The 10,333-nt window shown below is 37.3% G+C and overlaps 1 protein-coding gene across 1 annotated transcript in view; it reads left to right on the forward strand.

The window, feature by feature from the left end:
* The window catches only part of LOC144967656 (uncharacterized), a 48,587-nt gene extending 38,660 nt beyond the window's left edge, over nucleotides 1-9,927 (forward strand). Inside the window, exons 21-26 of the mRNA XM_078905177.1 lie at nucleotides 952-1,034; nucleotides 1,674-1,916; nucleotides 2,738-2,807; nucleotides 3,253-3,353; nucleotides 3,986-4,469; nucleotides 5,475-9,927. Of these exons, the coding sequence (XP_078761303.1) occupies nucleotides 952-1,034; nucleotides 1,674-1,916; nucleotides 2,738-2,807; nucleotides 3,253-3,353; nucleotides 3,986-4,469; nucleotides 5,475-5,565 (1,072 nt within the window). The 3' untranslated portion in view covers nucleotides 5,566-9,927. The remainder of the gene's footprint in view (nucleotides 1-951; nucleotides 1,035-1,673; nucleotides 1,917-2,737; nucleotides 2,808-3,252; nucleotides 3,354-3,985; nucleotides 4,470-5,474) is intronic.
* The last annotated feature ends 406 nt before the right edge of the window (nucleotides 9,928-10,333 follow it).

Below are 10,333 nucleotides of genomic sequence, written 5' to 3' on the forward strand. Positions count from 1 at the left end.
CGGGCTCCTGCTCTTGGAGTTGCATAGAAAGTTGATTCTTTGTAAAAGGCTCTGTAGTCATATTCTCTAACTGCATTCAGGTGTTAGATGCGTAGGACTCAATTTTCCGCTAGGTAGCAGAAATCCGCTATCCCCATTCTCTACACTATGGGCTCCATTAGCGTCGCTTCCCCCCCCTCCCCTCCCCCACTTACACTTACCTGCCCTTCTCAATCTCTGGTATTTTGTAATAGTTTGGTAAGTGTATTTCTATTTTACATTTTTTTCAAACTTTATGTAAACAGTGTGAACATTATATTGGGTGTCCATTTATCAAAGCTTTTGGATAAGATTTGTTATAACAACTGGTCAGTCGGCACACACGTAAAGTTCCTCCTTTTTCAAAATTTAAAGTTAAGTTACCTGTGTATATGGACACCAGGCTGTCTCTTGTCTCTCTGAAAATATTGGAATGGCACAACTGGACTGTATAGGCTTTGAGCACATTTAATAAACATTGCACTGTATAAAAGATCAAGTTTGAAAAAAAAAATTAATTGATAAGTGAGATATACATTTTAAAAAGTTTTTAACAATTAAATTTTAAAAAAAATTTGTTAGACTACTTTTATTTAAAGGCCGAGTGCTTAAAACAATTGCACTGTAACACCCAGAAGGTCCTGGGTTCAAACCTGCTTCAGTCACTTATGTTTGATTATTGGGCATGATTATTTATTACTCCCCAATTTTCTCACTTTGAACAACGTGGGTCACCCACATTGAAATCTATTGACATCTGACAATTGTTTTTGATGGGTTATTTCGTGGTAGAGTGGCTTAATTTTTAAGAAAGAAATAAGGATTAACATGAAACAATGATACCGTGGACTAAGTGCAACGTGGCTTAGACTTAATATCAATACTGAATTAATTAAACAAAAGTTCACGAATCTGCTTATTTTTCTTGATCAGATTTACAGAATTGGCCGCTTCCACCATTGCAGCGGCCAATGCGGCCGTCACCAGCGAGACAGAAGCCAGGAAATATAGATCTGGTAAGGGAGATGAGAATGGATAAGTTTTGATATATCATTGATTTGGTTTTCAAATTTTTGTCGTTTTATTATTTTAAACCAATTATAATTTTTTCTTCCGCTCCTCCATATTCAGAGGTCTTACTGAGTTTAAGAGGAAAATCAATAAAATTTTACCTTGTTTTTTTTCAAAAGTTGATCCGGAAATGAAAATTCATTTTCAAAATAACAAACCGTCCAGAGTGATTGAGCTTAAGGAAATTTATGCATAATCACATGCATATTCAGGACTTGAAGAAGCATTATATAAATCTCTCAAAGCAATAGAACATTTAGAAATTTTCTCTTCCTTGAAAACCACCGTTTTTTAATAAACAATTTCTATGAAATAATTGCATTTTTTTACGTTTGGTTTATGTTTATGTTTTGACTTTTTTTTTAATCCTGACTTTTTTATTCCTGCCATTTTTGCCCTGATTATTTTTCCTTCCCTTTTTTTTTATCCTGATCTTTTATTTTTTATCCTGATGTTTTTTTCTATCCTATCATTTTTATTCCTCCCATTTTTATCCCAATTTACTTTTTTACCCTTCCATTTTTTTATCCTAACCTTTTTATCCTGGTTTTCTTAACCTTACTATTTCACCTCGACTTTCTCAGGGAGGAAATCCAAACCAACCACCAACCTCCAGCATCTGAGGAACTCCCTGGAGTCGTCTTTCCCCCGTCCCAATGCTCATCCAGACCCATTTCCCCTGGATCCAACCCTGACATCCTCCTCCTCTACCTCCTCCCACCCTACCCACTCCCAACTCAATGCATTATTCCAAGACGTTACTGCATCATCATCATCGTCGTCATCATCAACATCTCCATTTTCTAGAGGTGCCTCCAACCTTGTCGGTAAGGAGTCAAATTGGCTTCATCTACTTTCAATGATAATATATCATTTCATTTGGATGGGTTTCCTGACCTCCCATAGTGGGCAGGGGGGTCATTTACTGTGTCTTCTATACCCCCATGTCTGTTTTTCCAACATACTTTTTGTCTTTGTTGTGGAATGAGATTATTTGGCTTTGTCCTTTCCCTTGTTGGAGTCATTGGCTGGGAGGGTAACAGTCAAATGTCAAGTTGTAGTTTTAGGATTTTTTTCATTGTAAATATGCGGCTATGTGGTCTAATGGTATGACACTCGCTTTCGGATCGGAAGGTCCTGGGTTCACGCCTCGCTCAGCACATAGTTGAGTCCTTGGAAAAGACTCACATTCTCACACCATACTCAGGTGTAAAATGAGTACCTGGTCGATAACAGCGTTGTCTCTGTCCGAAAAATTGTAATATTGTCCAACAGGCGTCATGTCCCGTCCTACATGTTAAGTGTTGCTGTTGGCCAGGGACCCCTTGTAAAGCGCTTTGAGCATGTTTAGTGGGAATGTGTGAGAAAGAGAGGGAATGTGAAAGAGAGGTAGTTAAAGTGTTTAAAATAGAGAGGGAGAGACAGGCTGAGGGAGAAAGGGAGAACAATGGATAGTGTGTGAAAGGGAGCAAAACAGAGATAGAGAGAGAGAAAAGGGGAGAGATAGTGTATGAAAGAGAGAGAGAGAGATAGATAGAGAACAAACACCAATTATTTTGTGATATTTTCCAGCCTATGACATTTAATATTTCATCAGATTCCCATCCTGGTTTGATTTGTATTATTGTTTCTATGATTATTTGTCCAGGTCGGGACGAGGGAGAGACGGCCTACTTGGATGGGCTGGAGTTTTTGGAGCCTTTGCCATTTCGTCTCGCGTAAGTCTTCGGCTATCTCCCTTTTGTTCTTTTTTTTAGAATTAAATTTTAATGCCTTGAATAAAGTCCTTTTTCAATGAGTGAGGCGATTAGATGTGAGCATGCATGTGTGTGTGTGTGTGTGTGTTTATGTATGTATGCGTGTGTTTGTTTGTTTGTTTTGGTTTTTATCTCTGTATGATTGTGTGTTATTAGCACTAAAAACCATCTGTCTTTCTCTTGTTTTCTTGTTTCTCTGGTCATATCAAAAGATTTAAGATTTAAACATTACATTAATAATAAGTTATTTGTAATTTTTTGTTTGTTTTTGTTTTTGTTCATTCTTTATTATATTTTTTTGGTTTTATTTTCATATTTTTAACACTTTGTTTACATTGGTCAACAATTCATTTGGACAAAGAATATTAAACGTTAACATTGTTTTTCTTTTCTTCATTTCCATCAGAAATGCTGAACCAGACTCTGACCGTAAAAGTCGCCGACGGGATGGGAGAGAAGGAAGGGAGAGAACCAAGTCTGGAGGAGGCAGTTCTAAAAAAGATTCTAGTAAGTCGTCTGTATGTTTGCATGGGAGGAAGATATTTGTTTTGTTTTATTTTGTTTTGTATTTAATGGGTTTGGGGTTTTTTTATAGCATATCATCTGTATGAGTGAATGTATAATCAAAACCACCTGGGTAAATCCCTTTTAGTTTGGTCTCTGTGTCTTCATTTTTAAAAATCAGCAATCCAATTATCTTCCTTTATACTGGCGATGATATGACCTAAATGTGTTGCAAGTGCCGTAAAACCCTTAAAAACACCAAACACACAAAGCTTGAAGCTGTTCGATTCGTTTTTGTTCATTTCTTTTGGCAGTCCACAGGGAGAGAAACAGTCCAATGTGTAAAGTTTCAGGGAGATGATATTCTTTCCTTGTATTTCATCTCTCTTCAATGTACTGTTTTACATATCTGTTCCCTATTGAGCCATTCCCTTGTGTCTTACTTTTTCTTGTCTACTTTCAATTGTAAAACTAGAATATTTGACTATCCCATTTTGTTCCATTTTACTGGCACTGAAATGACCTAAGTATGTCGCAAGCGCCGTAAAACCCTTAAAAACAAAAAACATTATCTCAAGTATCACGTAACCTCTAGAACATCTCATAAGACGTAATTGTTGATGCTCTATCTTCAGAGCCACGACAGTCAGACCTCCAGTTCCTGTCGGCAAATCTGTTGAGAAATGTGAAGGATGAGAAAAAGGACAAGGAGAAAATCTCACCTTCTGCTGTTGTCACAGGAAATCTTGGAGGAGCGTTTAACTCCCCTGATTTAGTCAAACTCTCCATAGGCAGCAAGAGAGGGAGAAAAGGTAGCGGAGACGGTAGAGATGGCGGCGTGGGTCCTGAGAGGGGAGGCGGGGATGATACTGCAGGGAGAGATGGTGGTGGTTGTCTGGACGATGATGACGATTATGGTGATGGTGACCACAGCAACATCATCAACGTGAATAACAGTAATAGCAGATGTGGTAATGAAAGTGGTGATGGTGCTGCTGGTAGTGTCTCCTCGTCGTCGTCGTCTACTGTTGGGGATGGCGACAGTAACACCCAGGTCAACAACGGTGGAAATGGTTCCTCCAATCCACAAGTGGAATTTTGTCGTCAGAATTCTCCTGGGTAAGTAGCCAAAAACACTATTGAGTAAGTAGCCAAATATCATATTGTTGAATTACTTTTGTTTTTGTTTGTTTTTCTGAAAAACTTGTAGTTCTATGAATTTTTTGCTCCAGCATCTTTGGCTCAGTGGTGTGGTATCTCATCTTGTCACAAGAGTCAAGCAATGTTAAACATGATCGATTGAGTGATGGGTGACAGTAATAGCAAATAATTCTGGTCCTTGGGTAAGACACTTTACACCACTCGACTCAGGTGTGAATAAGTACCTGGTTAAGGCATTGTAAGTTTTGGTACAAAAATTAATGCCTAACAGGTGACTGGTACTGTATGAAATAGAAAAATGGTTCCATTTGGCCTGCTGGGGGAATAATTAAAACATTGTAGTTGTAGGGCACAATTAGAATGGTAAATCTGTGGAAAATATGTAATGAACCTTCTCTTCTTTTCCCCTGGTGGGCAGGAGGTCACGCTGTGTCTTCTATCCCCTTATATCTGTTTTCTGAGTTGCTTTCTGTCATTGTCTTGGAATGGGATTACTTAGTTTTGTCCCAGCCCGGCTGGAGTCCTTGACTGGGAGGGAAGCAGTCAAATGTATAGTTATAGTTTTGGGAGATAATATTTTTTCCCTTGTAAATCATCTCTTTGTTGTGTATTGTTAGTTATGTAATCTGTAAACATCTGAGTGTGTTCCTCTTTGTGGGATCCTGTTCTGGTGTCTGGACGAGACTTTTAAGGTGATCTCAAACTAAATACACTGGTGGTATGCTCTTGGAATCTACATAGGTTCCTTTTTTGAACCAATTCCCCTTTGTCTTACCTTTCCTTGGGTGCTTTGATTGTACCTCTACAATATTTTGACTATTCCATTTTCTTCCTTTACTGGTGCTGATATGACCTAAATGTGTCCCAAGCGTCGTAAAACCCTTTAAAAAAAAAAAAAACTTCTCCTCTTTCAGAAACCAATTCTAATTTTATTTGTAATTTTTTCTTGATTTCTGTCCATAGCCAAGACGTGGATGTATATTTTTTTTTTTATCAGCCTTTGACAGTTGTGTGGTTGATGAAGCCTATGACATTAAGGTTGAATGAGCTTTGACAGTTTGTGTGGTTTGGATAGGAGCCTTTGACAGTTTGTGTGGTTGGATTGGAAGCCTTTGACAGTTTGTGTGGTTGGATTGGAAGCCTTTGACAGTTTGTGTGGTTGGATTGGAAGCCTTTGACAGTTTGTGTGGTTGGATTGGAAGCCTTTGACAGTTTGTGTGGTTGGATTGGAAGCCTTTGACAGTTTGTGTGGTTGGAAAGTTGACAGCCTTTTGGACAAATTTGTTGTGTGGTTGGATTGGAAGCCTTTGACAGTTTGTGTGGTTGGATTGGAAGCCTTTGACAGTTTGTGTGGTTTGGATCAGAGCCTTTGACAGTTTGTGTGGTTGGATTGGAAGCCTTTGACAGTTTGTGTGGTTGGATTGGAAGCCTTTGACAGTTTGTGTGGTTTGGATAGGAGCCTTTGACAGTTTGTGTGGTTGGAGTGGAAGCCTTTGACAGTTTGTGTGGTTTGGATCGGAGCCTTTGACAGTTTGTGTGGTTGGATCAGAGCCTTTGACAGTTTGTGTGGTTTGGATCTGAGCCTTTGACAGTTTGTGTGGTTGGATCAGAGCCTTTGACAGTTTGTGTGGTTGGATTGGAAGCCTTTGACAGTTTGTGTGGTTTGGATCGGAGCCTTTGACAGTTTGTGTGGTTTGGATCTGAGCCTTTGACAGTTTGTGTGGTTTGGATCAGAGCCTTTGACAGTTTGTGTGGTTGGATTGGAAGCCTTTGACAGTTTGTGTGGTTGGATAGGAGCCTTTGACAGTTTGTGTGGTTGGATTGGAAGCCTTTGACAGTTTGTGTGGTTGGATTGGAAGCCTTTGACAGTTTGTGTGGTTGGATTGGAAGCCTGACACTTGCCAGAAAATTACATCTCAGGACATGGCAGCGCCAATGTGAACTGGATTCTAGCACGCTCAGCAATACGGCAGGCTGGAGCTGGGTGGCCAGATTGTATCTCTATATAAGTTGTCGCCTCCCATGAACATTGGATTTCTGCATTCTCCAGAGTGTGTGCTAGAATCCAACGTCTACTACAGTCATGTTGTCGACCAATTAGGATCATTTGTATCCTATCACACAGATAATGACAATTCACATTCCACTTGCATTTGGTGATTGTTACCTTGTATTTTGATGTCATTTTTGGGAAGTGTCAGACTATTTATATATCAGAGGAATCTTTGCGACATCCGTAGAAACGACAAATCATCTGACATCGTCTAACATCTGGAAAATTCCATCATAAAGATTGAAATTTAAAAATTTTTAATAATAAATCCAGAAAGATTTGTCTGTATTTCGCTATAGATATGCAGTGAGATTTTGTGTTCATGTCTCCGTGGGGTTTTCAGCTGGTCTCAAACTAGATCCACTGATGGATTGCATTTCGTGGTTTGAACTCATCCCCTCTTTTATCTTTCTTTCTCTTAGAAATAAAATATATTAGTGAGCAGAGAGCTAACTTTTGCTGTGACTTCGATACCCCTATATCTGTTTTTCCTTTCCATGCTGCTCTCTGTCTTTGTTCTAGATTGAGCTTGCTCATTTTTTTTCCTAGTCCTGGCAGGGGTCCTTAGCTGCGAGGGAAGCAGTGACAAGCATAGTTCCTTTTTTGAGAGATAGTTTTGTTCCCTTGTAAATCATCTCTCTGTTATGTACTATTATAACTTTTTAAGTTTAAAATCTCTAGTACTTTGTAAGCATTTGAGCGTTTCCTTCATAGTGAGGTTCTTTGCCTGTGCCCAGATGGGACCTTAGCTTAAGTCAAAATGACACATTTATGGATTGCTGGCCTCCCATATTGGGCAGGGGAGGTACATACTGTGTCTTCTATCCCCTTATATCTGGTTTCCAACATGCTTTCTGTCTTTGTCTTGGAATGAGATTACTTTGTTTTATCCAGACCCTGGCCGGAGTCCTAGCTGGGAGGGAAACAGTCAAAAAAATGCTTAGTTATTGTTTTGGGAGATATTTTTTTTCCTTGCAAATCATCTCTCTGTTATGTATTAGAATTGACTATGAACCAGTTTCCCCTTTGTCTTACTTTTTCTTTGGTTTTTCTAATTTCAGATGTGAAACTTTTCCCCTATTATTTTCTACTAGCACTGAAATGACTTTCACTGTAAAATCCCGAAGGAAAAAAAACTTTTTTTTCCTCTGTAAAGATAATAAACCAGCAAATGGCTGCCATTTTTCTTTTCCCACTTAATGAACTGACCTTCAAGTTAACGTTTTTGTAAAAAATTTAAAAATGTAAAAATATTTTCTAAGGCACAATTGTCCCTGGAATATTGTAAATTAGAATTCTCATTCTAGCTGAATTGTATGCGTAATGTAATGTTCGTGATATGATGTAAATGTGTTACAAGCGCCTTTAAACTTCTAAAATGTCTTTTTTCATAAGGTGATGATTTGATATGAGCTGTGATACTCATTTGTATATTTGACTTCAATCTTGAAAAATTGTGAGTGTGTTGTGTGGCGAGTCGATACGGTTTTCCATTTCACTGACTGCTGAGAAATTACATCGATAAAAGAAACCTTGATAACATGACCTTCAAAACTTATAATAAAACATTTTTAAAAATTGTTATTATAAATAAACAAAATTGGTAATTAGGAGTAAATTAAATGCTTCAAATTTCCATTCGTTTTCAGGATTTGCAAAACAATTTCATTGAATGAAATCTCATCCTTTACAAAATATATTTTAGTTTAAAAAGCTTTTGTTTATTTTTCTCAAATCATTTCTAGTTCTAGATATTTGTTATCAACCATTTCTTTTTCCATAAATTGTTTCTGATACATTTTTATGACTGATCAAATTTATGTTTTTGTTTCCATGGAAACGAAATCAGAATTTTGTGTTTTGATTTTTGTTTTGTTTTGTTTCATTTCATCGTTTGTTTGTTGTGTTTTGTTTGTTTTTTTTAGGAGATTTGCAACTATCACCTTAGTCTTTATCTTTCTGACTTTTTTCTCTAGAATTTTCAAATCGAGAGATTTTTTGTTTGTTTTCACCTTGGACAGCAAATATTACAGATTTCCAAAAGATGCCAAAATTTTGTCTCAGCCAGACGTCAATGTGATTGTTATATCAACATGAATCCAGTATGGCATTATCAACACTGCCAAATGTGCTCCAAGAAATGACATCATATACATCTTTTTACAACTTACTTCAATATTAAAGATTTATTGCTTTGTAAGAATCGTAGATTTGTTTACAATTTTGATAAACTAAGTAAACATGTTTATATTTCCTAAGAAAGATTCAATTGTTGAACTGCTCTAATCACGTGACCAATGCCTGAAATGATTTATTAAAGGTTGGTCATTGATGGACAGCCCATGTATTTCAGGAACTCATTTTCAGTCACTTGAGACGTGACGTGACCTAAATCAACCAAATATTGTTGACGATATATTTACAATTGACATGTGTTGCCAATGATTTACACGTGTTGCCAATGTCATCTGTAGTTGTTTTGGCACGTTCAGACGTGCCAACTACTACGAAAAATTCGTAGAATTACGAAATTTTGGCTCCAATTTCATAACTTCATGAGCATCTCTAAGTCATTAAAACTTATTGAAAATGAAAGTTTATTCCAGACTATGTAATTGTAAGGATTTTGAAGTGTCATTCAATCCTTGTCTGAGTAAATTGTTGTTTAAAGTTAACTGTAGTAACTGGTGGGGCTCCTACCTCCCATAGTGGGCAGGGAGGTACTTATTGTGTCTTTTATCCCCCTATATCTGTTTTCCAACTTGCATTCTGTCTTCTTGGAATGAGATTGGCTGGGGGGGGGGGGGGGGGGGGGGGGGGGAACAGTCAAACGCATAGTTATTGTTTTGGGAGATTTATTATATTTGTTACAATTTATAATGTAAGCATTTGAGTGTATTCCTCTTAGTGGGGGCCGTTCTTGTGTCCAGATGACACTTATTGGTGATCTCAAACTAAGTACATTGATGGTATGCTCTTGGAATCTACATCTGATCCCTATTTGTTCCCAGTTCCCCTTTTTCTTACTTTTTCTTGGATGCTTTAATTGTAATTCTATAACTTTTTACTATCCCATTTTCTTCCTATTTACTGGCGCTGATATAACCTAAACGTGTTGCAAGCGCCGTAAAACCCATAAAAACAAAACAAATAACTGTAGTAACTAAAATTTTGATCTCCTAAAAATTACAAATTTTTTAATTTTCAAGTTGGCAGGTCTGCACATTTATTGTTTTTTGCTTTTGTTTGTGTTGTTTTTAGTATTGACAATTTAAGTCATTCTATTTTTGGTTGTTCTTAGCTGTTCTGTGCTACAAATGTTAATATATTATGAATAAAGAATGGATTGAAAACTAAATAAAACAATTATTTTGTCAATTGCAAAGGGAAAAAAAAACATTTCCAAAATCAAATACTATACAATCTGACTATTCTCCTGTCAGCCAAAGACTCCGGCCAGGGCTAGGACCAAGTCATCTCATTCCTCGACAAGGCATAAGGATAAAGAAAATATAGGGGGATAGAAGACTGCAAAAGTGACCTCTGTGCCCGTCAGGGGAGGTCAAAAGACCCCCCCCCCCAGCACTTCGACTTGAGGTCATATATATATATAGATTTTCAACATCTCCACTGCCTTCCAATCCCATGACCTTCGACCTTACAAAAGGAAAGTCTCAGTTCAGAAAAGAAAGGAACAAAAGCAAAGAAGTGAAAATTTTCATAGATTTTTATTTCATTTACATTTTGTGGAAATATAAAATAATTTTTT

This window comes from Berghia stephanieae, chromosome 3, assembly GCF_034508935.2.
Source record: "Berghia stephanieae isolate SIO BIC M18660-M18661 chromosome 3, UCSD_Bste_1.3, whole genome shotgun sequence".
In the NCBI taxonomy this organism is placed as follows: Eukaryota; Metazoa; Mollusca; class Gastropoda; order Nudibranchia; family Aeolidiidae; genus Berghia; species Berghia stephanieae.